This window comes from Geotrypetes seraphini, chromosome 5, assembly GCF_902459505.1.
Source record: "Geotrypetes seraphini chromosome 5, aGeoSer1.1, whole genome shotgun sequence".
NCBI classification, from domain to species: domain Eukaryota; kingdom Metazoa; phylum Chordata; class Amphibia; order Gymnophiona; family Dermophiidae; genus Geotrypetes; species Geotrypetes seraphini.
The window spans coordinates 239,571,483-239,599,146 of record NC_047088.1 but is presented as its reverse complement, the minus strand read 5'-3'; the positions used below and the strand labels follow the sequence as shown (position 1 = coordinate 239,599,146).

Here is a 27,664-nt window from a genome sequence, read left to right as displayed (position 1 = left end):
GCCAAACACTTAAGCCTCATGCTTTTAATCATTGTTGCTTCCTGGTGGATAACCTCTTCGAGATGGAGTCTTCTAATTTCTCGGCATCGAAAGTGTCTTCGACATTGGCCTCGGTCGACACCTCTCCTTCTACTGCTTCCACCTCGAGCCTCATCAGACCTTCGCCTTTTGGAGCGGCTCTTGCTTAGACGTCCTCGGCTTCCATATCTTCTCCTGTCTCCTCAGGTCAAGATAGCTCAGCACTTGGTTCCGCCAGTGATGATTAAAGTTTCGAAGCCTCCCAAATCGAAACACACTCGCACCACTGTGCAAGAACCTCCAGCCAAGGCAGGTGGGCCGGTTTCAGACGTGGTACCCTCCTTGCCGGCTGTGCCCCAGACCTCTTTGGAGGAGCAGATTCTTAAAGTCCTCACTACCATGGGACCTACACTTCTTAATCTGCTTCAGCCTGGGCATGCTGAAGTCTCCCGCGAGGTCGAGCCGCCTGTGCCCCGGTCTGTTCCTCCACACTCGATGCAGGGAGCGGAGTCTCTGCGAGTGACTGGTCGGGCTTCCAAGCACAAAACGCATAGAGTAGAGTCTGTGCGAGTGCATCGACATGATACCTCCCATTCCACCAAGGGAGTCCAGTCTTCGAAGTTGCTTGAGGGCTCTTCCAACTGCTTCCAAGGCAACCTCTGCTAGATCTTTTGAGATCCAGTTCAAGACAGTTCTCGACATCATTCGAGGCCTACTTTGAGGCATTCTTCGAGACATCATTCCTTAAAGCCTCGGTCCTCTCCGGCCTCGACGAGACCTCCAACTCCTCGTTCCAAGTCTCTGATGCCCGCTCTCGAAGACATCCTGATGTCCAGTGCATCGTCTAAGTCTCCAGGTTCTTTCATGCCATGGTTTCCTGCCGAGGCTTCTACTTCTTCGACTCCAGTTGCCTTGACATCTTCGAGTCCTTCTCAAAGCCGTGCCACTGCAGATCAGTTATCTTTTTCTTCATTTTTGAGACAGATGGTTGTAGATCTGAATGTTCCACTGGATACTGGCTCTAAGTACTCTAAAGAATACCTCGAGACCATGCACCTTCCTCAACCTCCGGCTGAGTCTTTCAAACTGCCATTGCACAAACTTCTTGATCACACTTTTACTCGATGCATGGAGACTCCCTTTTCCATTCCAGCAGTTCCAGGAAAGTTAGATGCCAGATATAAAACCATGCATCATAAAGGTTTTGACAATTCCCAATTGTCGCATCAATCCTTACTTGTGGAATCCCCTTTAAAGAGATCCCATCCTTCCAGAGTGTATGCCACAGTTCCTCCTAGCAGGGAAGGGAAGACCATGGATAAGTTTGGACGTCGCATTTACCAAAATGCTATGATGTCTTCAAAAGTACTCAATTACAACTTTCATTTTATTACGTATTTTGAGTTTCTTTTATCTCTTTTGCCGAAATTTGTGAGTTATCTGGATGACAGCATGCATTTTGAATTCCAAGAAGTCATTGCTTCTTTTTCTCAGTTGCGTATCCATCTTCCGCAATCATCTTATGATGGCTTTGAGCTCTCTGCCTGAGCAGCGGCTTGCTCTGTGGCCATGCGTCGTCTAGCCTGGCTTCGCACCGTAGACATGGACTCTAACCTTCAAGATCGTCTAGCGGAACATCCCCTGTGAAGGCAGTGACCTTTTTGATGAGTCCATCGAGGCTGCCACTAAAAATTTGTCTGACCATGCTAAATCGTTTGCCTCCATAGTTGGACCAAAGCCTAAACCAACTCCATCTAGGCCTACTCGCCCTCCTGTCATCTACCAGAGGCGTTTCCCTCCAAAGCCGGCGCCTTACACTCGCCCTCCTTTGAAGAAACAGCCACCGCAGAAACAACAGAAGCCTCAACCTTCTGCTACACCTAAGGTTTCTCAGCCTTTTTGACTGTTTACTCCAGAGCGTAACATCCATCGTTCTGTCTCTGTCTCCTTTTCCACCTATAGGAGGTCGTCTCCATCTTTTTTACAACAGATGGACGGTCATAACATCCGACCTCTGGGTCCTTTCCATCATCAGAGAAGGATACTCTTCATTTTCATCAGCTTCCACCAGACCTTCCAGTCCATCCCAGACCGCCCTTCTTTTTCAGGAAGCTCAAGCTCTGCTTCATCTCCATGCCATCGAGCCAGTTCCCTTGGAACAGCAGAGCAGGGAGTTTTACTCCTGTTACTTCCTAGTTCCAAAGAAGACGGGCGATCTGAGACCCATTTTGGATCTCAGGGCTCTCAACAAATTTTTGGTCAAAGAAAAGTTTTGAATGTTTCCCCTGGCATCTCTATATCCCCTTCTCAAGCAGAACGATTGGTTATGCTCTCTAGATCTCAAGGAGGCCTACACTCATATTCCCGTCAATATCTCAGATTTTGGGTGGGGAATCTGCATTTTCAATACAGAGTTCTACCCTTCGGCCTGGCTTCATCTCCCAGAGTGTTCACCAAGTGCCTGGTAGTGGTAGTCGCAGCTCTAAGAAATTGTGGTCTCCAGGTTTTTCCATACCTAGACGACTGGCTCATCAAAGATTCCACATCTCAAGGGGTTATTGTAGCGACCCAATAGACTACCTGGTTCCTACAAAGTTTGGGATTCAAAATCAACTTTCCCAAATCTCAACTTCAACCCTCTCAGAATCTACAATTCATTGGAGCTGTTCTGGACACTGTCCAACTCGGAGCATTCCTTCATCAACAACGCCCGGAAGCTCTTCTTCAACTCTGTCTCACCGTGTCTTCCCGCTCTTCCATCTCAGCGAGACACATGATGGTGCTTCTGGGTCACATGGCCTCCACAGTACACGTGACTCCTTTTGCCAGACTTCACCTCAGAATTCCTCAGTGGAGCCTGGCTTCTCAATGGACGCAGGCTTGCGATCCTCTTTCTCAACACATTACAGTCACTCCTTCCTTGAAGCAGTCTCTCCGTTGGTGGATGTTCTCTTCCAATCTTTCCAGAGGCTTGCTTTTTCAAACGCCCCCTCATCAGAAAGTCCTTACATAAGAACATAAGCAATGCCTCTGCTGGGTCAGACCTGAGGTCCATCATGCCCAGCAGTCCGCTCACGCGGCGGCCCAACAGGTCCAGGACCTGTGCAGTAATCCTCTATTTATACCCCTCTATCCCCTTTTCCAGCAGGAAATTGTCCAATCCTTTCTTAAACCCCTGTACTGTACTCTGCCCTATTACTCCCTCTGGAAGCGCATTCCAGGTGTCCACCACTCGTTGGGTAAAGAAGAACTTCCTAGCATTCGTTTTAAATCTGTCCCCTTTCAACTTTTCCAAGTGTCCTCTTGTTCTTTTATTTTTCGAAAGTTTGAAGAATCTGTCCTTCTCTACTCTCTCTATGCCCTTCATGATTTTATAAGTCTCTATCATATCCCCTCTAAGTCTCCTCTTCTCCAGGGAAAAGAGACCCAGTTTCTCCAATCTCTCAGCGTATGAGAGGTTTTCCATCCCTTTTATCAAGCGTGTCGCTCTCCTCTGAACCCTCTCGAGTAACGCCATATCCTTCCTAAGGTACGGAGACCAATATTGGACGCAGTATTCCAGATGCGGGCGCACCATCGCCCGATACAATGGCAGGATAACTTCTTTTGTCCTTGTTGTAATACCCTTCTTGATTATGCCTAGCATTCTATTTGCTTTCTTAGCGGCTGTTGCGCACTGTGCCGTCGGCTTCATTGTCATGTCCACCATTACCCCCAAGTCCCTTTCTTGGTTGCTCTCATTCAATAATATCCCTCCCATCGTATAGTTGTACCTCGGGTTTCTGTTTCCAACATGCAATACTTTACATTTCTCAACGTTGAACTTCATCTGCCATCTCGCCGCCCATTCCCCCAATTTGTTCAAGTCCCTTTGCAATTCTTCGCATTCCTCTTTAGTCCCAGCTCCACTAAATAGTTTTGTATCGTCCGCAAATTTTATTATCTCACACTTCGTGCCTGTTTCTAGATCATTTATGAATATATTAAATAGCAGCGGCCCTAGCACTGAGCCCTGCAGAACACCACTCGTGACCCCCATCCAGTCCGAGTAGTGGCCCTTCACCCCTACCCTCTGTTTCCTACCCGCCAACCAGTTTCTGATCCATCTATGTACGTCTCCGTCCACTCCATGGTTCTTCAGTTTCCGGAGTAGACGTTCGTGAGGCACCTTGTCAAAGGCTTTTTGGAAATCAAGGTATATGATGTCTATGGGGTCTCCTCTGTCCATCCGTTTGTTAATTCCTTCGAAGAAGTGCAATAAGTTCGTTAGGCACGATCTCCCCCTGCAGAAACCATGTTGGGTTGTTTTCAAAAGTTCGTTTCTTTCCAGATGTTCATCGATGTGTTCTTTAATCAGTGCGACAGACTCTTCCACCTACACTTGGGGCGCTCATCTCGATGGTCTCCGTACTCAAGGCCTCTGGACCAGTACGGATCATCAGTGTCATATCAATCAGTTGGAACTCAGAGCGATCCTCAAAGCTCTCCATGCTTTTCAACATCTGCTTCACGACACAGTAGTCCTCGTTCGGACGGACAACCAAGTCGCCATGTATTATGTCAACAAACAAGGAGGGACAGGGTCTGCCTCCCTTTGTCAGGAAGCTCTGGAGGTGTGGGACTGGGCGATCCGTCACAACACCTTCCTCAAAGCTGTTTACATTCAGGAAGCTCAGAATTCCTTGGCGGACAACTTGAGTCGTCTCCTGCAGCCTCACGAATGGACTCTCCATTCCTCGTCTCTTCATTACATTTTCTCACAGTGGGGAATGCCTCAGATAGACCTCTTTGCAGTTCCCCACAACTTCAAACTGCCTCAGTTCTGCTCCAGGATATACTCTCCTCACCGCCTCGAGACAGATGCTTTTCTCCTACAATGGACGAATCTATTCCTCTACGCATTTCCTCCATTCCCTCTCATTCTCAAGGCTCTAGTCAAATTGAAGAATGATCATGCCACCATGATTCTCATTGCTCCTCGGTGGCCAAGACAACCATGGTACTCCCTTCTACTTCAACTCAGCAGCAGGGAACCATACCTTCTTCCAGTTTTTCCTTCTCTGCTTACACAGAGTCAAGGATCTCTGCTTCATCCCAACCTGCAGTCTCTACACCTGACAGCCTGGTACCTTTCAACATAACTCCTCTTCAGTTTTCTCAATCTATAAGAGATATTTTAGAAGCTTCTCGAAAGCTTACAACTAGACAATGCTACCACCAAAAATGGACTAGATTTTCTGCATGGTGTTTCTCTCATTATAAGGAGCCTCAACATTCCTCCTTATCATCTGTTTTGGATTATCTTTTGCACCTATCCAACTCTGGACTCAAGTCTACATCCATTTGAGTACATCTCAGTGCAATTGCAGCTTTTCATCAGCCTATTGAATGGAAACCTCTCTCTGCTCATCCGGTGGTTTCCAGATTCATGAAAGGACTTTTCAATATTAAACTTCCTCTCAAACCGCCTCCTGTGGTTTGGGACCGCAATGTTGTCCTTTCTCAACTCATGAAGCCTCCATTTGAACCAATTGATAAGGCTCATTTGAAGTATCTCACTTGGAAAGTGGTGTTTCTCATTGCTCTTGCTCGACGAGTCAGTGAGCTACAAGCTTTGGTTACTGATCCACCATTCACTGTGTTCCATCATGACAAGGTGGTTCTTCGTACTCATCCGAAATTCCTACCTAAAGTGGTCTCAGAATTCCATCTTAACCAATCTATCGTACTTCCAGTGTTTTTTCCAAAGCCTCATTCTCACCCTGGAGAATCAGCTCTTCATACTCTGGACTGTAAACGTGCTTTGGCCTTCTACTTGGAACACACCAAACCACACCAAACTGCTCCTCAACTTTTTGTCTCTTTTGATCCAAATAAGTTGGGACATCCAATTTCTAAACGCACCATCTCTAATTGGATGGCAGCTTGTATCTCTTTCTGCTATGCCCAGGCTGGATTACCACTTCACAGTAAAGTCACAGCCCTTAAAGTCAGAGCAATGGCAGCTTCTGTAGCTTTCCTCAGATCGACACCGATTGAGGAGATTTGAAAGGATGCTACTTGGTCCTCGGTTCATACCTTCACTTCTCACTATTGTCTGGATACTTTCTCCAGACGGGATGGACAGTTTGGCCAAACAGTATTACAAAATTTATTCTCCTAAGTTGCCAACACTCCCACCATTCCATTCTGGTTAGCTTGGAGGTCACCCATATGTGAGAATACCTGCCTGCTTCTCCTGGGATAAAGCACAGTTACTTACCGTAACAGGTGTTATCCAAGGACAGCAGGCAGCTATTCTCACAACCCACCCACCTCCCCTGGTTGGCTTCTCTGCTAGCTATCTGAACTGAGGAGACACGCCCTGTGCACTGGGCGGGAAGGCACTCGCGCATGCGCGGTGCGGGCGACTCGAAACTTCTAGTTTCTTCAAGCAAGTCTGTTTGTGAGGCGTCCGCATCAAGGCTCCATCGGATGACGTCACCCATATGTGAGAATAGCTGCCTGCTGTCCCTGGATAACACCTGTTACGCTAAGTAACTGTGCTTTTTGGAAGCATTCCCCTAAATAAGGCTGATATGATTTATAATCTCACGATTTTGCCATTCATTTACTACAGAGAACGTTTTGTTACTGCACAGCAGGTAATGCTTGAAGGGATATAAACTTTTCTTTATTTGACATATTTATAGCTAAAGCTGTGTTACCTAGAACAGTGTTTTTCAACTCGGTCCTGGAGTACCCCCTTGTCAGTCAGGTTTTCAGGATATCCACAATGAATATGCATGAAAGAAGTTTGCATATAATGGAGGCAGTGTATGCAAATCAAATTTATGCATATTCATTGTGGATATCCTGAAAACCTGACTGACAAGGGGGTACTCTAGGACTGAGTTGAGAAACATTGACCTAGAAGACTCATTCTACAACCCATTCCAACCTTATTTTTAATGTACAAATTATAGTATGGTAGCAGTTAAGACACCTTGTTAAGGAATACAGTTAGTTAATGGGATGATGCTCGTTAAGGGTCTGATTCTCTATAGAATACTGGTATTGGCAGCCGCCTAAGAAGCGGCCACCGATCATGTGTCAATCACGTAGCGGCATCCTATTCAGAAATAGGTTTGCACCCCCGGACAGACACCTGAAATGTAAGCTAGCATTTTGCAGACCTACATTTAAGGCATCTGTCTCCTGTCTATGCAGACATGTACCCATACTTAAACCCACCCAAGGTCACTTCTAGGCGAAACCACACCCATACCCCGCCTTGGGCATGCTTAAGCGTACCTGTGCACCGCCGTAGAAGCACCACAGATGCCTTCCTCACAGGCGTCCTTCCTTGGCAACATTTTTTCTAAAAATGTGTCTCAGTTGACTGCCAGACAGCAGTAGGACATTTACACTGCCTAAAATCAGGATGCACGGTTAGAGAATCGGTCCCTAAGTGCAAATTCTATAAAGGTAGATCATTTTAAGGCTATTTTTTGGGGTGGCAGTAAAATGGCATGCGTTAATTCTTACAGTAGCTTTTTAAAAGGACCCCAGTGCATTTAGGAAGATGAGCTGGTTGCTGTATAAAATTATTTAGTAATGCTTTTGTTCCTGTTTTGCTTTCAGTATATATTTCAGGAGTATAATAAACCATTTTTCAGTACCTTTGCAAAAACGTCTATGTTTGTACTGTACCTTTTGGGATTCATTGTTTGGAAACCATGGAGGCAGCAGTGCACACGAGGGCTTCGAGGAAATCCTGCAACTTTTGTAAGTGTCTTGGTTTAATATTGGCAGAAGTGCTTCAAAGTGTTCATCTATAGCAGGGGTGTCCAACCTGCGGCCCCGTGAAGTATTTTGTGTGGCCCCGGTCGTAGGCGATGCAGTGTTTTCCTCTGCTGCCCCCGGGTGTTTACCATCTTACCGGCTCCCTCCTCTGTCTTGTTGCATGGTTTGCACGTTTGTGTAGCCCCAGAAACATTTTTTTCGGCCAATGCGGCCCAGGGAAGCCAAAAGGTTGGACACCCCTGATCTATAGAAAGTGGTTTGAAATGTGTAGTGTACCAACTATTAAGCTACTAGGTGGATGAAATATTTACTTAATAGAGCAAAGAAAAGAACCAAGGAAAACTAGTTTGACCTCGCTTGTGCGGAGAGCCAGTGCATGTGCAGACAGCATCTACAGGCAAAGAAGATGGTCTACACATGCGTCTGGATCGCTCCGCAGTGATCTGTGCCTCTGATCGTATTAATTTGCATGAGGAGATGTAGTGAATTGGTCGCCCAACAAAGGTGAGCTTAGTGAATCTAGTCCCTAGTGTTGATACTCTTGGGCTACCAGCTGTGCTTTTGATCTTCTTTTCCCTCTGTGGTAGTCTGTCAAGGCTTGTGTACTACTACTATTAATTATTTTTATAGTGCTACCAGACGCATGCAGCTCTGCAAAGTCACAAAGAATAAGAAAACAGTAAAGTGGTCTTTTAAAACATGCGTTACTGGTTGGGCTAACATTTACTCATAACGGGTTTGAGGATTTCCATTCTTTGAGATTAAGTTGATTTTACAATCCCATATTCCTGCTCAGCCTTTTAGCAACAAAAAAAATCCTTTGCAAGTAGAAGGCTGATAATGGGGTTTTGTTTTATTGCATAGCAGCATTTGTGACCTTTATTTTATTATAAATAATAAAAGTCCTACTGCAAAATTGACATGTTGGCCTCGACAAAAAACGCTTCTGGTAATTTCCACTTTTCTAGGTATAATAAATTTGTATTTGGAATGAACATTACTCATCTCTTTGCAGTTCTGGATTAACTAGCCAGACTTTCTTTCTGTGTTTATAGTTAATGCATCATGTAGTGTAAGCACATGACATCTGTAGTGTTTCTGCTCTGGAACTTTGAGGATGAAATAGTTACCTAAAGCTATACAGATTTAAACACAAATTTGCAATCTTCATTTTTAATAAAACTAATGCAGGTTTTCACTTATTCTTGTTTTACTTACATCAGGTATTTGAACTATTTGTGTGAAGGTTTGGTTAAATTGTAATTTAATTCCTATTATGTGCATTTAGTTTGCAGACCCAGAAGGTTACTTTGCTGCTTGCACTACAGACAACACCATACATAGTTCTTTGGTAAGTTAAACTAGGCTTAAAGTAGCTTTTGTGTCCTACCACTCTGTTGCACCACTATTGGTTACCTTCCTATTTGACAGTGGTTAATAGGATTTGTATACCACCTTTCTGTTGGTACGGTCAAACAGTTTACATATATTATATGCAGGTACTTTCTGTATCCTAAATAGGCTCACAATTTAAGTTTTTGTACCTGGAGCAATGGAGGATAAGTGGGTTAAATAGTACAGTACATTGAATATCATCTTATAGAAATCTATGTATTCTTGACCTGGGGATCAGAATTTTGTTGTTTATTAAACCTGAAAAGGAAACAAAACTATTTTGTGAGAGGTGACAAAGATGAGCATTACTGGCAGGTGTAATTGGATACAGGTATTATACAGTATAAACAACCCTCAGCAACTTTAAATATCAATGGGGAATATTCAGAGGTATTTGAATTGTTTAAGGGAACGTGTCAGGGTTGTACGTTATTGCCCTGCTGTTTGCTGTATCTATAGAACTTTGGCTTGCCAAGTGTGTCTCTAAGAAGGAGTGTCAGGTATTATTTATTGTTGATGATAACAAATCCTGGGACCTCTCTGCCAAACATTTTATAGATCCTGCATGAATTTAAGGAGATCTCGAGATTAAGGCAAATGTGAATAAGTCAGAAATTTTAAATGTGAATTTGGCTCAGTCTATGGTAGACTCCTTAAAGGAAAATTTCCCTCAAAATGGACTTCTAAATGTATAAGGTACTTAGGGGTCAATATTGCAGCACAGCTGGAGCAGTTATATGAACCTAATTACTTACCTCTTCTAAAATAATTGTTTAGTGAATTGGACAGATGGGAGAGTCTACACATTAGCTGATTAGGGAACGTGCATGCTCTAAAGATGGCTATACAGTAGTACCTCGGTTTACGAGTGCACCAGTTTGCGAGTGTTTTGCAAGACGAGCAAAACATTCGCAAAATTGGCTCCTCGGAAACCGAGCGTGCCGCGGCATGTCCTGTGTGTTGGTGCCAGTGCTCGAAGATCGGCCTCCTCTTCTTGCTGGGCCTTGAGCATCTGCACATGCTCAAGGCCTGCGAGTTCACGCTCTCTCAGAGAGAACGTGAACTTGCAGGCCTTGAGCATGCGCAGATGCTCAAGGCCCAGCAAGAAGAGGAGATCGATCTTCGGGCACCGGCACCAACACACAGGACATGCCGGTGCCCAGATGACAGTAAGAAGTGGTGGGGGGTGCCCGATTGCGACGGAGGGGTGCCCGATCATGGGGGGGGTGCCGGATCACGGGGGTGGGGAGGGTGCCCGATCGCAGGGGGGCCTTCGGGGGGAGCAATGCCGGTTCTCGTGGGGGGGGGGGGGGGGTAGAGCAGCGCCATTGGCCTCGGAGAGTGGGAACATATCAAAGCGAGTTTCCATTATTTCCTATGGGGAAACTCGCTTTGATAAACGAGCATTTTGGATTACGAGCATGCTCCTGGAACGGATTATGCTCGTAATCCAAGGTACCACTGTACTTTCCAAATTATTGTACATATTTATGGCTCTTCTTACTGCATTTCCTAAAACTTTTTTTTTTTCTCTGAAGTCTGAGCAAAAAAGCTTTTGCATATATTTGGCATAAGAATCTTCCATAGGTTCAGAGATCTATTTTATACAAACCAGCTGAACTGTGAGGAACGGGGTTGCCTGTTATAGGGGGTGGCAGCTTGGCAATCTGGGTCAGACAAAGCTTGGCTCCACTTAAAACAACTTTTAGTAGGTGACATCCCATTCTGGAAATTACCATGGTTATCGCATCAGGAGCTCCACAGCAAAATGAGCCCAGTAAATTCATTGATTAAAGTTGTACTGGAAAATTGATATGGGATATGAAAAAAAAAATTCTGTTTGAGTATACTTATTTTGCAAATTCCTATAAGTGTAGCATATGGTTTTACACCTGGCTGTTCAGACTTCTTATCCAAGAGCTGAATTACTTATGAGTTATGTTCACTTGGCCAGTTGTAGGAAGATAGGGCAATGCTCCTGTTTGCAGTATTGAAACAGAAATTTGATTTACACCAGAGGTATTTTAATTTTTTTATAAGCAATAACCTATAAGGCTGGTCAATATTTGTGTCTCCAGAAAGCAAATGTTGGAAATAGCCTTCCATAATGGAGTGGGATGGGGCGAAATCTCTCTTCTCTATGGTTCATTATTCTTACAATCGTTACAAATTGATCCCTATGTTACCACCTAGGAAAAGGAATTGAATACGACCTAAGGTCTAAAAATGTGTGAATGTATATATAAGTACCTTCTTAGCACTACTATTGCTAGCAATCTTATAGAAAAGGGATAGAAGATGTATTATATCCCTGAGTGACTTCTATGTATCTATGAAAATGAGTCTGGTTTATTTTAGAGGAATTTATGGCCAGTGAGGAGGCTTCCAACATATTTGGTGGTCCTGTACCAGAATATTTGTATAAGCATTTTGAGGTGCAACAGTTGGTTATCTCAATTGAATAGTAGAGAAAAACTGAATGCTTAGCTTCAGAGTATCAGGATTTAAACAAGAGACATAAACTGGCTACACGTTTTTACTGCTTGTCGTATAACAGTGGCAACATTTTGGAAACGGAAACTACCAATTAGTCACATTAGTTTAAAAGAAAATGGAATACATTTATTTGATTTCTAAATTGACTGAGAATTATCGAAACACTTTAGTACGATTTCATAAAGTTTGGGTTGTTTATAAAAGTTGGTTAATCAAAAATAGTGGCTTATAATACTTTTTAATAACTTTTGATTTTGAACTTCGAGAAGTTTGAATAGAGGGTGTTTCTATAAAGTTTTGTAAATTGATTTGGGGTGAGGTTGGGTAAGAAGAAGGTATCTGGCATATTTTGAGAGCAGAAATGCACTATGTTGTTTTTTAAGGTTATGGATACTAGATGATATTTTATTTTTGGAAAATTGCATAAATAAACTTACAGTATTTTTATTTCATTGATGTGAGCCTGAATGAATGTACAACTTGATATATCCTCTATATGAATGTCTGTCTTGCATATGTCATACTTCGTTTCACAGAGCGAGCCTCTCTATGTTCCTGTAAAGTTTCACGATTTGCCGAGTGAAAAATGTGGTAGCATTAATAATAATGATATGGAAAAACGTGAGTATAGATGCCAATATGCTAATGTAAATGTTAGAACAACTTAGGATTGTCATCAGTTCTTGCATGCTTTGGGTTTTGATATTAAGAGGCCCTTTTACAAAGCTGCAGTAAGCACTAATGTGTGCCTACTGCAGCAAAAAATGACATACGACAGGGTGCACTGAGGTGTCCTGTGGTAATTCTGGGATGTGCATGCTCACTAGGGTCGGAGAATGGTCATGTACTGTGCTAGTTGGTTAGCACAGCTATATTTCTTGCTCTAGACCAGGGGTGTCCAATCTGCGGCCCTGTGAAGTATTTTGTGTGGCTCCGGTCAAGCATTGTTTTCCTCTGCTGCCCCTGGGTTTTTACCGTATTGACGGCTCCCTCCTCTGTCTTGCTGCAGCGTTTGCGCGGCCCCAGAAAATTTTTTTTCAGCCAGTGCGGCCCAGGGAAGACAAAAAGTTGGACACCCCTGCTGTAGACGATTAGTTCATGAGCCCTTACTGCCTATAAAATGTGTGGAGGTAAGAACTTGCGCTAGACTGTTATAATAGCCATGCACTTATGGCAAAATTAGTGTGTGACCATTCGTGCAAAAAAAAAAAAGAAATTCCACCATTTTACCCTAGCAGTAAAAGGGCAACTAGATGTAATATAATTTGTTTTGCACATATTCATTACATTAGTATTTATGGATTGCTAATATTCCCCAGGAGACATTCAATGTGATTTATAATTTAGAAGAACCTGGCAATGTCCAGGATTTATATTATTTATATTAGGGTTAACTGAAACGAAAAGTGTCAAGAAAATTGTGGAATAACTTGTAAGTTTCATGGCTCCACATCATTTTCTTCTTGGTTGGGCTGAGAACTTTTCAGCGGTCGCTCTTATACATTATGATCAAAGATGAAAGAACAAGAAACCCCTACAAGAAATTATCCAAAAGTTTAGCAGGGCTGGTTCTCCCACATATAGGGATGACATGGTACTATAGCCATATTTATTGGTACTATAGCCATATTTATTTAAATTTAGCACATACCTTCTCATTGGTAGTAAAAGGCAAGTTACATTCAGATAAAAAAGTAATGTCTAGTCTTGGAGTCCTTATGATCTAAAGAATTTTATTTTCTAAGCTCTGTTATTAGCTAATGTGTGTTAATAGGCAAGAACGTTCATTTTCCAATGCATTTTGATTCAAATAATTCAGACCAATATGTTTAAAACTATGAGCTGCTATGCATGCAAAGCAGCTCATTTATTATACAATATTAATAACACTGCATGCATTGAACATTTTAGAAATAATAGAGTTTGCAATGTTAACGCCTCTTCAGAGATGGAATTGTTTCCCAGGGAGCCTATCTGCTGCACAAAAAAGACCCCATGCCCAGACCAAATTGTTGATGGAGTAGTGGTGAGCAATATATCCTCCATGAATTAGGAAACATGTAATTTTTAAAAAATCTTCTTTTAAGGTTCTGCCCTTGTTTCTAAAAACACGCTCATCCCGACACATACTAACTTTCCATAGGGGTCTGGTGGGGGGCAAGAGTAATCCTAGATCATTCTGTTCTAATGATCTTTTAAAAAATGGTGGCAACTGAGCCTTCAGTAGTCTTGCAGGATTGCCATGAGGAGTCAAGCTCAGTGGCATAGTGGTTAGAGCTACAGCCTCAGCACCCTGAGGTTGTGGGTTCAAATCCTGCTCTGCTCCTTGTAACCCTGGGCAAGTCACTTAATCCTCCCCTACCCCAAATACATTAGATAGACTGTGAGCCTGCCAGGGCAGAGAGGGAAAATGCTTGAGTACCTGATTTGTAACCCGTTCTGAGCTCCTTTGGTAGGACGGACTGAAAAACCAGATAAATAAAAATGGTGTGCCATATTTGAAAATTAAGCCACTAGGGAAGGAGTGACTAAGGGGTGGTTCCTGCTCACATGGAGATCCCCAGTATACATCAGATGGTTCTGCTGGGAGGAGCACTTATGTAATTTTTGAAACAGAGGTGGTGCTTGTGGCTAAAATTTTAAAATGGGTGCAGAGCAGAGGGAAAGCTGTTCCCCTTACCACTATCCATCCAATGGTTTGGTCCAGGGAGAAAAGGGAGCTTATTGAAATGGTTAGAGCATCTCGCTGAGATCCAAGAAAGCCAAGGTTTAAATGCTCTTGATCAAGTTTCCTCCGTTGCCTCAAGTACAAACTTAGATTGTAAGCCTTGTTTCAGTAATGCAGAAAATTTGCTGTGGAATTCACTAACCGACAGTACTGAAATGCTGTAGGTTAGTGAATTTTGCTGCTCAATAAAACAAAGTGATTATTGCAAATTTAGTAGATAAAGGTCTAAGTTGTATCTGAGGCAACAGAGGATAAATTTTACTTGTTTCAGGTCACAAGGAATGTCTTCAGAATCTGAACTGTAGCTTTCCTGGTTTTTAACCTGCTGCTTTAACTAATAGGTTGCTATTCCAGTCTGTATACAAGGGAAACAGACATCAAGGGCCTTGACAAAGGATATTACTCCAAAGAAAAATCAGGAACTCCACTGCAACCTCCTTTAGAAAAAACACCTTTCCTGAGAGCTTCTGTCTGATTTACACCATGTAAAAAAGGCTTTTAAATATTTTTAAGTATGTTCATAGAGATTTGGTTTCTAAATCTGTACCATGTATTTGGTTTATGTTGGTCTGACAGAGCTTAACCCCTGTGCCTTTGACTTTCAAAGCCCCTAAAAAGCCTAGAGTAAGATTCAGTAATATCATGGAAGTTCGGCAGCTCCCATCAAGCCATGCATTGGAGGCAAAACTGTCTCGCATGTCCTATCCAGCTGACAAGGATCATGAATCAGTATTGAAAACTATGGGGAAGCTAACGGCATGTCAAGTGGCAAAAGTCAGCTTCTTCTTCTGTTTTGTGGTATGTTCTTTTTGTAATATGTTAGAATCAGTATTTTGTAGTATTCCTGTACTTAAATGCCAGCCTCCAAAACACATTAAGTTGTAATTTATCAAGACTTGTTTTTTGCTTATCTATGAAGATCTTGTCATTAACTGGAAATTGTTTAAAATTCATGTAGTTCTCTCCTGGGTGGGTGGTTTTTATTTTTATTTTTTGCAGTTGGGGCTAGGGTGAGATTCTGAATTACCTTTTGATTATGCAGTTAAGATTTAATTAGATCATGAAAAAGATATTTTCAGTACACTTCTTCCCAAACATTTTTCTTATTTAATGAAATTTTAGAGCAGTAGTTTATAATATAGTGAGATGGGAAGGCTCATTGGGGACTTTTTTTGAGAAGGGGTTTGGATAGAAGTTGTAAAGGATCAGTAGAGCTGACCCAATAGAAGACGGGATAATATTTTTATAATGGGCCATCCACCTTGTGCAGCAGGTATGTGCATCACATTCAATTTACATAGATACGTGCATATTTAGTAAGGGATCCCTTTATTAAGGCAAGTTAGGCAATTAACGTGAATTAGAGCTGGTTAAATGCTACCACTGAAACATGGTAACTAGTTTTGTGATATTTTAATGTTTAGTGTGCATTAATTCACATGTTAAAGATACTTTGGGCTGGGAGCAGTATATAGATAGGTAAGGTATGGGCCAAGAATGAGTATGGAAAGTGCACTGCAGTAAGCAATATAGCATATCCCATGTGCCAACCAACACATTTGTGCAATTAGAACAGGTCCACATAACATCTTCTAAATAGGAATTAAGGCCTGGATTCTATACTCGGCGCCATCAGCAGTGGCTGCATTAAAAACAGCCGCCAATTGTGTATTAAATCATGCAATGGTGCTGTTTTTTAGAATCGCTTCGAGAAATTTAGGCTAGGGTTTTCAAGACCTGCATTTCCGGCACCTACCTTTCATGTGAATCGCATCTACGGAGGCACTTTATGATGCCTAACTTAAGGCACCATTTATAGAATATGGGCCTAAGTGTATCCTCGAGCATTCTGCAGAAGATGTCAATTGCAGCTTTTCAGTTCCACCTCCTCCTCCCCAGTCTCTACTGCCCCCATCAGTTCTTTCTTCTGAAGACGAGCATGAAGGTGTCGTGCTGATCTGCACCCTTTATTTCTTTATTATTTTGTGGTATTTTTCATTTTTTCTTGGTTGTGGATTTTACGCAGCCAAGAAACTTCTGTGCCTACTTGGAGAGGAGCAGATGCATCTGGCAGGTGAATCCTTCAGGAATCTGTGCAGCCAACCTGCTGAAGATTAGTGGAGTTCAGGGTTTCAGGCCTTCAGCATTTGCTCTCTTCCTTGACTTGGTCAGGAGCTTGATCATAGGCTGTTAGGCATCAGTGTTCTTCAAGGAGTTTATGGTGCCGACTGTAGTTTCGTCTCCTTTTGGCATTCATCATAACTGGGGAGACTCTGATCTTGGCATGGCGGCTGACTGAGCTGAAGGCTCCCTGAGGGTAGCTAAAACCATGGCTAAACTGTATCCTATGGATCAGGAATTCCAGCAAATGTTTGCTATGTCAAAGGTAGACTTCCCTACCAAGCAAAGGAGGAGTGGTTTTAAAAGATCCATAGGATATGGTCCTCTGGAGGCAGTTTGAGGCTTAGGGGTTAAGGCTGTAGCCATAGCCTCCTTTATGGCACTTGCATGTCATTCTAGGCTAAGAAATCAGAGCCTGATAGATTCTGAGCCCCTGCCTCAGCTTGTGATGGTGGAAATAGACTACATAATGGATGCATTGAGAGTCATAGGGAAAGTCTCAGCATATTTGATCTCTGCCTGTTGTATGCTTTCAATCAGGCAATGGGCAGGTGATTTGACTTCTAAATCAACATTGAGCAGGCTCCCTTTCAGGGGACAGACACTGTTTGGTAAGGGCCTGGATGATCTTATGACTAGTATACAAGATCGCCGGCCAAGATCTTTACCAGACAGCACACCCCAAGCAGCCAGAGGCAAGAGCTGGGGGGTCTTTTTTGGCCTCCGGTACTCTCATCAGTATTATAAACGAGCCTCAACCCAGAGAGCTTTTCAAAGCTAAACAGAAATTCTCTGGGAACTGGAAGAACTAAGGTTCAGGTTTCAACTCTGCGTGCCAGCCAAAAAGCCATAATGATGCCAGCCCTCATGCCACTCCTTTGAAGATTGGAGGTCAGCTCTTGGACTACCTGGAGGATTGGGAACAGATAATATCTGACCGCTGGGTCCTGGACATTATTAGAGAGGGTTACAGGATAGTTTGCGCAATCTCTCTTCCAGTGTTTCGTGGATTCGCCAGCAGGCTGGCCAGAGAGCAAAAAGGGTCCGAGCAACACTACAAAGGTTACTAGATATTCAAGCTGTAGAACCAGTTCCTCCAGAGTGCGGGATTTCAATATCCCCTGTCCCTGAGACTTCTCTCCCTGTCCTATTCCTGCAGGCTCTGCCTTAATTGCAAACTGCTTTGAACACTTATGATTTTAAAGTGTTTGAGGCTTGTAGATGAGGACAGAATTTGCAGGAATGGGGTGGGGATAGAGAGATCTCACGGGAATGGGGAAAATTTGTCCCAGTGTCGTTTACAGATGACTTGGGCTCTGACAGATACTCCATATGCTTTGTCGTGCCAAAGAAAGGCTTAGAGGACGGGAGGCCGATTCTGGCTCTCAAACCTGTCAGCATGGCCCTGAGAATACCTTAGTTTTGAATAGAGATCGTTCAGTCTGTCATTGCAGTGGTGGAGCCAGGAGAGTTTTTAGCCACCTTATATTTGACTGAAGCTTGCCTTCATGGTCACATCATCCCAGAACACAAGAGGTTCCTCAGATTCCATGTGTTGGAAAATTGCTATCAATTCTTGGTGCTGGAATATTTGAGAGTCTTATTCAGCACAGCAGAAGGCCAAGTCTTTCTTTCAGAAGCATGCTAACAGGAGCTTTGTGGTCAGATTACAGACCTGTTGACCAAGTCAGGACTACTGCATGACATTACTTTCAAGTCCTTGGGTCTGTGGCGTCCACGATAGAGATGGTGCCCTGGGCAAAGACCTACATGCACCCCCTCCAGGATGCATTGCTGTCTCACTGGTCAACTCAGAGAGACTTCCTGAAAGTTCTGCTCCCCTGGACAGCAGCAGCCAAGCACAGCATGAGCTGGTGGTTCCGTCCACAGTCTCTGGTGAAGGGAATGAGTATGGAAAGTTCACTGCAATAAACAGTATAGCATATCCCATGCTTTGGATCGATTCATGGGTCACCTTAACAATGGATGCCAGCTTGTTTGGTTGGGGGGCTCATTGGAGTGGTCACCACTACAAAGCCAATTGTCTCCATCTCAACGGAAGTGGTATATCAACAAACTGGAACTCTGAGCAGTTCAGATGGCGCTGCTTTGACTGTAGTCTTTACTGGAGGGCAAAGCAGTCAGACGCTTCTCCAACAGTGTCACTGCAGTGGCTTATGTCAACAGGCAGGGAGGCACCAAGAGCACTTCGCTCCAACAGAAGACGAAGGCATTGTTCTGTAGGGCGATCTCTATGGCGCACATGGCCAGAGTGGACAATATTCAAACTGGTTACCTTAGTAGATAGATCCAGAAGACTGGTCATTTCTGAAAGCATTCCAGGCCATTGTGAGAAGATGGGGGTCATCCGATGTTTGACCTCATGACAACTGCAAAAAACAAGAAGGGGGTTTGGTTCTTCAGTCGCAGATATGAGCCCAGAAATGCAGGGCTGGACATAGTTCTTCACATGGGAGCAATAGTTTTTGTAGCGCCAGATTGGCTCAGATACCCGTGGTATGCGGATCCTGTATGACTACAAAAAGAGCGAAGTCTCAGATGCCAAGTGCATTCAGATTTACTCTCTCAGGGGCCAATTGCCATAGAAGATCCTGGATGCTTTGATCTTATGGCATGGCCCTTAAGTGTTCAGTGCTAGTTCAAAACGGATTCTCAGAAGTAGCCATTGCTGCTCTACTTAGAGCTAAAAAGCAGATGATGGTTTTGATGTATGCTAAGGCATAGGAGATGTTTCAGCACTGGTGCAAGAAATAAAAGTTTAGAGCCAGGCAATGCCTCCATCTTGTTCATACTGGCATTCCTACAGAAGGGTCTGCACAAGGGAATGGCAGTGGTGCCCCTTAGAGTTCAAGCTGCAGCACTCTCCTGTTTCCACAGCCGAGAGAAGAAAGCTTCGCTAGCGACCCTCCCGAACATAGGTTCCTGAAGGATGCCCTGAGACTATGGCCTCCAATTCGATAACCATTTCCATTCTGGAACCTTTAATATAGTGTTACAGGGACTCAGCAGAGCCCTCGTGAGGAAGCTTTCCTCATGGATCTGATGGTTAAAGCAGTCTTCTTGATGGCAATTACTTCTGCTAGGAGAGTCTCAGAATTGCAGGCCCTGTTATGCAGAGAGCTGTTTTATGTCAACCAAGAGGTTAGATTGCAAGCGTTTCATCCAGCAGGACCCAAGAAAGACAAGGTCTTAAAGATTTTGAACATCGGGAGAGTTCTGTTGGGTTACCTGGAGGTGACTAATAAATTTTGTCTCAGATCATCTTTTCATGTTAACCAATCAGGCGAGATGAGGCAGACCTGCTTCCAAGGCCACCGTCTCTAGATGGATTTGAAGAGCAATTATCCTCTGCATATATCAGTTGCGGCAAATAGCTGCCTGTCTTGTTGAAGGCATATTCAACAAGAGGAGTGGCTTGCCCTTGGGTGGAAGCATGGATGGCATACCATCCCTATTACACTGGAAAAAGAGATTAGTCTCTTACCTTGATAATATCTTTTCCCGTAGTTAGGGTTGGTATGCTGAACCCATCCATCAATTTTTCTGATGCGCCTGCTTTCTGACTCTAGCTTAATGGTCAGCTACACAGCTAATATTTTCCTGTCAGTCAGACTATGGGATTATAAAGAGTGTGTATATAATTAAAAAATAGCAATGGTTGAGCTCCATAAATGTTCAGGCCCTTATGTTCTTGTTTAACTTCTATTTTTCTTGCATTCATTGTTCCTCTCGGAGGCTTGTTAATGTTTTCGCTACATTACTGTGTTCAGTTTTGAGGACCGTATCTGGCGAAGGACATAAGAAGACTTGAAGCAGTCCAGAGGAGGGCGACGAAAATGATAGGAGGCTTGTGCCAGAAGACGTATGAGAAAAGACTGGAAGCCCTGAATATGTATACCCTAGAGGAAAGGAGGGACAGAGGAGATATGATTCAGATGTTCATATACTTGAAGGTATTAACGTAGAACAAAATCTTTTCCAGAGAAAGGAAAATGGTAAAACCAGAGGATATAATTTGAGATTGAGGGGTGGTAGATTCAAGAGCAATGTTAGGAAATTCTACTTTACGGAGAGGGTGGTGGATGCCTGGAATGTGCTTCCAAGAGAGGTGGTGGAGAGGAAAACGGTGACGTGAGTTCAAAGAAGTATGGAATGAACACAGAGGATCTAGAATCGGAAAATAATATTAAATATTGAACTAAGGCCAGTACTGGGCAGACTTGCACGGTCTGTGTCTGTATATGGCCGTTTGGGGAAGGATGGGCTGGAGAGGGCTTCAATGGCTGGAAGGTTTTAGATGGGATGGAGTAGGTTTTAACGGAGATTTCGGCAGTTGGAACCCAAGCACAGTTCCGGGTAGAGCTTTGGATTCTTGCCCAGAAATAGCTAAGAAGAAAAAATTTAAATTGAATTAGGTTGGGCAGACTGGATGGACCATTCGGGTCTTTATCTGCCATTATCTACTATGTTACTATTCAGTGATTGTTTTAAAATTAATCTAAGCAGATCAGATACTTGGTGTCGGGGAATTCCCCTTACCCCTCCTCCTTCTTCTTCACCGGCTTTGGTATGAAGGGAGCAGTAGAGACCGGGAAGGAGGAGGAGCTGAAAAGCTGTGATTGACGACATCTGCAGAATGCTCACAAGCAGGCATGGACAACACTGAATCAGCATACCATCCCTAGCTACTGGAAAAAATATTATCAAGGTAAGAACCTAATCTCTTTTTAATAAAAGGGCCCCCTAAGTATGCATGTAAGTTCAAGCACCAAATAAACCGTGATCCAGAAATGCCTCTTCTCAGATCAGAACAATGTACATGTGTAGAGTCTGAGCAATTTTTATGTACAGATATTTTAGCACATTAAAAAAGGCAAATTCTTTAAAGGGCAGCTTAAGCTAGGCACCAGTAACGCACAAATATATAGAATATTAGCACCTATGCATGTGATCAGTGTCTTTCACTTATTCTGTAGAAAGTGTGCATACATCTGTAAGGGGACATAATTACTTCTGGGGGAATTCTGTGCAGCAAATAATTTACACAAAATTCCCCACATCTGCATAACACGCGGAATTCTGCAAAGTTCCAGTATCTGATCTCTTTGCCCTACCCCCTGCAGTGATTTGTGCAGGAGAAGGAGAAAGTGAACTGTTGCACATAGTCACTTCTTCTGCCTAGGTAGACATCTGTCTGCTCATGTGAACCACAGGGCTGTAGGAAATTCTGTGCAAAAACAGTACAAATAATACAATATTGTGTATTTGTGAAATATTGTGTACATAATTTTCAAAAATTGTGCACAAAATTCCCTCCGGGGTAATTAATGTGCATGGACATTTCAGAGGTGTTTTGCTTACTGATGTGCACAACTTAAAGAATATTATCAGTTGCATGGTGTACTTGGTGCATCCACTTATGCCTGCTATTTAGATGACATAGATGGCAGTGCCTAAATTGTGGGGGCAAAAAGTGAGTATAAAGAGAGAGAGAAGAAAAAAAAAGAGAAACAAAATTTTTTTTAAAAGTCCTATAAATAAGGACTTAAATAAAACTGGGTATAAGTATATAGAGTATAAGATGTTAACCATAAGCTGGTTAACTTGTCTGTGTCTCAGATGCATCTTTATACAAGAAACTTTTTAAAATACCTTTGAATTTTTCTAATGAGGCTTCATCACCAAATAGTTTGGTAGATTATTCCAGAGCTAAGGAGCTATAACCGAAAAAATATTAGATCTCTTAGTACCAGTTGCTTTTAAAGATACACTGTTGATGTCCGCATTCCATCGGTCTTTTATTCAAAATGCCAAAAGTATGGCATTTTGAATAAAAGACTCCTGATGCAGGCTGTTTGAGCTGAAACACATGCGTGTTGAGTCTTTGAACGAATGAAAGCAGAGTTTGAAATAAATCAGCACATCTTTACTTTTGGTCATCCCTACTGTTTGTTTGGTATTAATTCTGGGAGGTGTTTCTCCTGTTTCCTACGCCTGAAATTTAGCACCAGTAGTTTATAGAATTGCCCTCTTCCCCTCCCCCCCCCCCAAAAAAAAATGCTGTTTTCTATGCACAAATGCATTGTATAATTATTTTTTCCAGTGCAATAGGTGTGTCATTCTGGACAAGCAGGTAATCTCATGGCCGCAAACCTTTGTAGAAGGAATCCACTTCAGATTTTTTTTGTAACCCTCCTACTTCACTGAGAGCTCTACTGCCCCTACAGTTTTTCTCCTTCTGCACACAAGCTTGAACTAGTGTTTCTGTTCTGCTGTGCTCTTTTTATTTATTCAAGTTATTTTTTGGATTTTCTTCGGTTTCTTGATGCTTGGAGCTTCCCCATTTGTGGATTCAGCTCTACCTGCAGTCCAACCCTGTGTAGTACCTGTTTGCCAGCCTGCAGAAGCATTTTTGGAGCCCTGGTTAACATTGCTCACCTACTGCTTAGCAGGGGTTTGAGTGCAGGCTATCAGGCCTCTGTAGGAGGCTCAGCAGTGTCTAGCAGGGTGCTAACTACATTTTGGCCTCTGCTTTCTAGCTTTGCACATCTGTTGGTCCATGGGAGTGGGGGTTCAGTCAGACATGAAGTCCCATTGGCATCCCGAAGATTCAGCATTGAAAATTCATTCTGGATGAGGCAGTGGGTAAGGCTGTTAAAGCATGTGAGGTGAATTGAGAGGGAAAGTTGTCTGTAAATTGCAAATTTTAACATTTCTGCATGTTTGCTTATGTTCCCTCCACCCCTAAAATCACTGTTTTTTAAAATTTTGCCATGTTTAGTGTTTTATTGGCGCCAAAGGTCTGCAGGAACCATCTTGGATTTTAGTGATTATTTTTTTTTTTCAGAAGTCTCCTGCAACTTCAAATCTTCTCATTTGGCCTCAAAACTGGTGTGGATGGAGTCCTCTGGTTCTTCTACCCCTAGTACATGTTAGGATTTTGCAAATTGTGCACCAGAGGTTGCGCCACGTGCTGCACTACATGGGAAGGGGAGGCAGGAGCATCCGGCTCAACCTTCCCTTTGCGCTCTTGGGCAGTCGAACAGGTGGCAAATCCTTTGGTTTGCACCATTTTCTTTTCTGGGTCCTGATATAGCAGCTGTTCTACGCAGAAAGGTGCGGACATGCCTGCACCTAAGAGACCCAGGTTGGAGTCCCCTTCTGGAGACTCTTTGCCTGGTTCAGCATTTTCCCTGGAATTTGCCAATTTGATGTGGAAAGCCTTTCAGGAGAGCTGTCCTGTTGCAGCACAGGTGGGCAGCACTCCAAGCATTGCACTTGAAGATAATATATCCCAAAATGCTCCTGCTTCACAGGCTACCGCTGATAAGGGCATAAGAGACATGGATGTGGATACAAATGAGTCTCTCACTGTTCCCTTATTGTCTCAGGACGCACTCACCCTGTCAGGAGATGCACTTTGGAATCCATGCTTGCTCTTGATCTGGGAGATGATCCCACAGTTCTGCACATATTGAAACCTGTGGCTCTACTGGATCTCATTTCAAAATCCCTTATAGAGCTGAATTATTTCCCCCAACTGGTTCCTTCTACCTCCTCCTCTCTAATGAGTGGTATGAGTTCGGTCTACGTTTCCCTGGCATCCTGACATTAATGTCATTGGTCACAGAGCGGTAGGATGCTCCAGAGGGGTCTCTCAAGGTAGCAGAGCTATGACTTGGATGTATCCCATGGCACAGGAGTGCCATCAGCTGTTTATTCAGCCCAAGGTGGATTCCTTGCTTACACAGGTTACAAAATCACCTCTCTTCTGAGTGAGGGTGGGGTGGTGCTCAAGGATATGTAAGATCGCCGAGTAGACATGGTCCTCGAGACTGTTTGAGGTGTTATCTTTGGAAGTCAAGACAGCCTCTGCAGCATCCTTTATGACGCACGCCTGTCTTTCCAGAGTGTGAACGCTAGATCATGATGGTGATGAGCCCATGCCCCTAGCTCCTTTTATCAGGAATTGATTATGTGGCAGATGCTCTCTACGACATAATTTGTGTCACGAGTAAAGCGTTGGCTTACTTGATTTCTGCCTGAAGGATGTTATGGATCTGACAGTGGGCTGGTGATTCTACCTCCAAAGCAACTCTTTGCAGACTTCCTTTCCAAGGGTAGTTGTTTGAGAAAGGACTGGATGATCTCATGGATCGTCGACCTAAAACTTTGCCTGACAGATAGATAGACTGTGAGCCTACCAGGACAGATAGGGAAAATGCTTGAAGTACCTGTAAAAAGATATGTAAACCACTGAGAACTCTGTAAGATTCAGTGGCATATCAAATTTGAATAAACAAAAACATTGCCTGACATCAGACCCAGAACATCTAGATGCACTGGGTGCTCTAATTTTTGTGGCTCCTGGAGGTCTAGACAACCTACTTCGTTGCGATCGAGAGGGTAGATTGGGTGGAGGAGTAGCACTATACACTAAGGAAAACATCAAAACTACTAGAATCACAGATGTTAGATACATCGGGGAATCCCTCTGGGTGAACCTGGCCAGAGGGAACGAAAAATGCCTATACCTTGGTGTGATATATAGACCTCCCAGGCAACAGGAGGACAAAGACATGGAATTAATCGAGGACATAGAAAACATCACACTGCGTGGGGACACAGTAATGCTAGGAGACTTCAACATGCCTGATGCAGATTGGAACACACTCTCCGCGACTACGGGTAGCAGCAAAAGAATATTAACCTCCATAAAGGGTGCACGTCTCAAGCAATTGGTATTGGAGCCCACCAGGGATCAGGCGATACTAGACCTAGTTCTCACCAACGGAGATAGCGTCACGGAAGTCTCAGTAGGAGATACACTGGCCTCCAGCGACCATAATATGGTATGGCTCAACCTCAGGACAGGTTTCCCTAAGACAAACACAGCAACAAGGGTTCTCAACTTTAGAGGCACAGACTTCAACCGCATGGGAGATTTTGTCCATCAGGAGCTGCATAAACAAGCAAAACCCGACAATGTGGAGGATATGTGGTCGTCTCTGAAGTCCATCTTACATGAAGCAACAGACCGATACATAAAGACAGTAAGTAAACGCAGGAGAAACAAAAGACCCCAATGGTTCAGTAAAGAAATTTCAGACCTAATTAAACAGAAAAAAGAAGCATTTATCACCTACAAACATTTAGGAAAACAGAGGGCGAAAGAGGATTATCTAGACAGATATAAAGCTGTCAAAAAAGCAGTCAGAGAGGCCAAACTTCAAATGGAGGAGGAGCTAGCACGGAAAATTAAGAAAGGGGATAAATCTTTCTTCAGCTATATTAGTGACAGGAAAAGAAACAAAGATGGGATAGTACGCCTGAAGCAATCGGACGGTAACTTTGCTGAATCAGATTCTGCCAAGGCAGAACTACTAAACAAATACTTCTGTTCAGTCTTCACCCGCGAAGCGCCGGGAGCTGGTCCACAGCTGCAGACGGGAGATAACCAGAAAGACCCATTTCAAGATTTCGAATTTACACCCAGTAGCGTCTACGAGGAACTATCAAGACTCAAAGTAAACAAAACCATGGGACCGGATAACCTACACCCCAGAATGCTCAGGGAACTAAAAGAAGTCCTGGCAGAACCATTATCTGTTCTTTTCAATCTTTCCCTACGCACAGGAAGGGTCCCCTTGGACTGGAAAACCGCCAACGTAATCCCACTCCACAAAAAGGGCTGCAGGACAGAGGCAGCAAACTACAGACCAGTGAGTCTCACGTCTATAGTGGGTAAACCTATGGAAACACTGATCAAATAGAATCTTGACACAATCCTAGACGAAGAAAAACTGCGTGATCCACACCAACACGGGTTCACCCAGGGTAGATCCTGCCAATCTAATCTGATTAGCTTTTTTGACTGGGTTACTAGACAACTGGACGCCGGAGAGTCATTGGACATGGTATATTTGGACTTCAGTAAAGCATTTGATAGCGTCCCTCATCGAAGACTACTGAACAAACTGAGATCGATAGGATTAGGAGACGCTCTAACTACATGGGTTGGGGATTGGCTGAGCGGTAGACTTCAAAGGGTGGTGATGAACGGTATCCCATCCAAAGCATCAGACGTTATCAGCGGAGTGCCACAAGGCTCGGTCCTGGGCCCGATTCTGTTTAACTTGTTCATAAGAGATATGACGCAAGGACTTAAAGGAAGGGTATCACTGTTCGCCGCCGCCACCAAACTTTGCAACATAGTAGGCAAAAGTTTATTACCTGATAATATGACACACGACCTACTGCTGCTGGAGCAATGGTCAACTACTTGGCAGCTAGGCTTCAATGCAAAAAAATGCAAGATAATGCACCTGGGTAAGAGAAACCCGCGTAGAACTTATGTACTAAATGGTGAGACCTTGGTTAAGACCACGGCGGAACGCGATCTAGGGGTGATCATTAGTGAGGACATGAAGGTCGCCAATCAAGTGGAGAAGGCTTCCTCCAGGGCAAGACAAATGATGGGGTGTGTTCGCAGAGGTTTTGTCAGCAGGAGACCCGAAGTCATGATGCCGCTGTACAGATCCATGGTGAGGCCTCACTTGGAGTACTGTGTTCAGTTTTGGAGACCACACTATCGAAAGGATGTGCTGAGGATCGAGTCGGTTCAGCGAACGGTCTTGGGGCTCAAGGATCTCACGTATGAAGAAAGACTAAAGAAATTGCAGCTGTACTCACTCGAGGAAAGAAGAGAACGGGGAGACATGATTGAAACGTATAAGTACATCACGGGACGTGTCGAGTCAGAAGATGATATCTTCTGGCTCATGGGACCCTCGACCACCAGGGGGCATCCGCTGAAAATCAGGGGAGGGAAGTTTCATGGCGACTCCAGGAAGTACTTCTTCACCGAAAGAGTAGTGGATCATTGGAACAGACTCCCACTCCAGGTGATAGAGGCCAGCAGCGTAACGGATTTTAAGAGAAATACTCACGTGGGATCTTTTAGAGAGTGAATTCAGGGGAGGGGATATTTGGAATGGGCAGACTTGGTGGGCTATAGCCCTTTTCTGCCGCTTTTTCTATGTTTCTATGTTTATTCCGGAGTCACGTCCCAGGGATTCTCCAGGTCCAGAGGCAACCATT

General features: G+C 43.6%; 1 protein-coding gene across 5 annotated transcripts in view; it reads left to right on the top strand.

Annotated features, from left to right (window-relative positions):
* The window catches only part of SLC35F5 (solute carrier family 35 member F5), a 141,935-nt gene that overhangs the window by 17,708 nt on the left and 96,563 nt on the right, over window positions 1-27,664 (top strand). For all 5 annotated transcript variants that reach the window (XM_033944446.1, XM_033944448.1, XM_033944445.1 and 2 more), the window contains 4 exons: window positions 7,642-7,785; window positions 9,092-9,154; window positions 12,231-12,315; window positions 15,030-15,220. In XM_033944446.1, coding sequence (XP_033800337.1) covers window positions 7,642-7,785; window positions 9,092-9,154; window positions 12,231-12,315; window positions 15,030-15,220 — 483 coding nt within the window. The remainder of the gene's footprint in view (window positions 1-7,641; window positions 7,786-9,091; window positions 9,155-12,230; window positions 12,316-15,029; window positions 15,221-27,664) is intronic.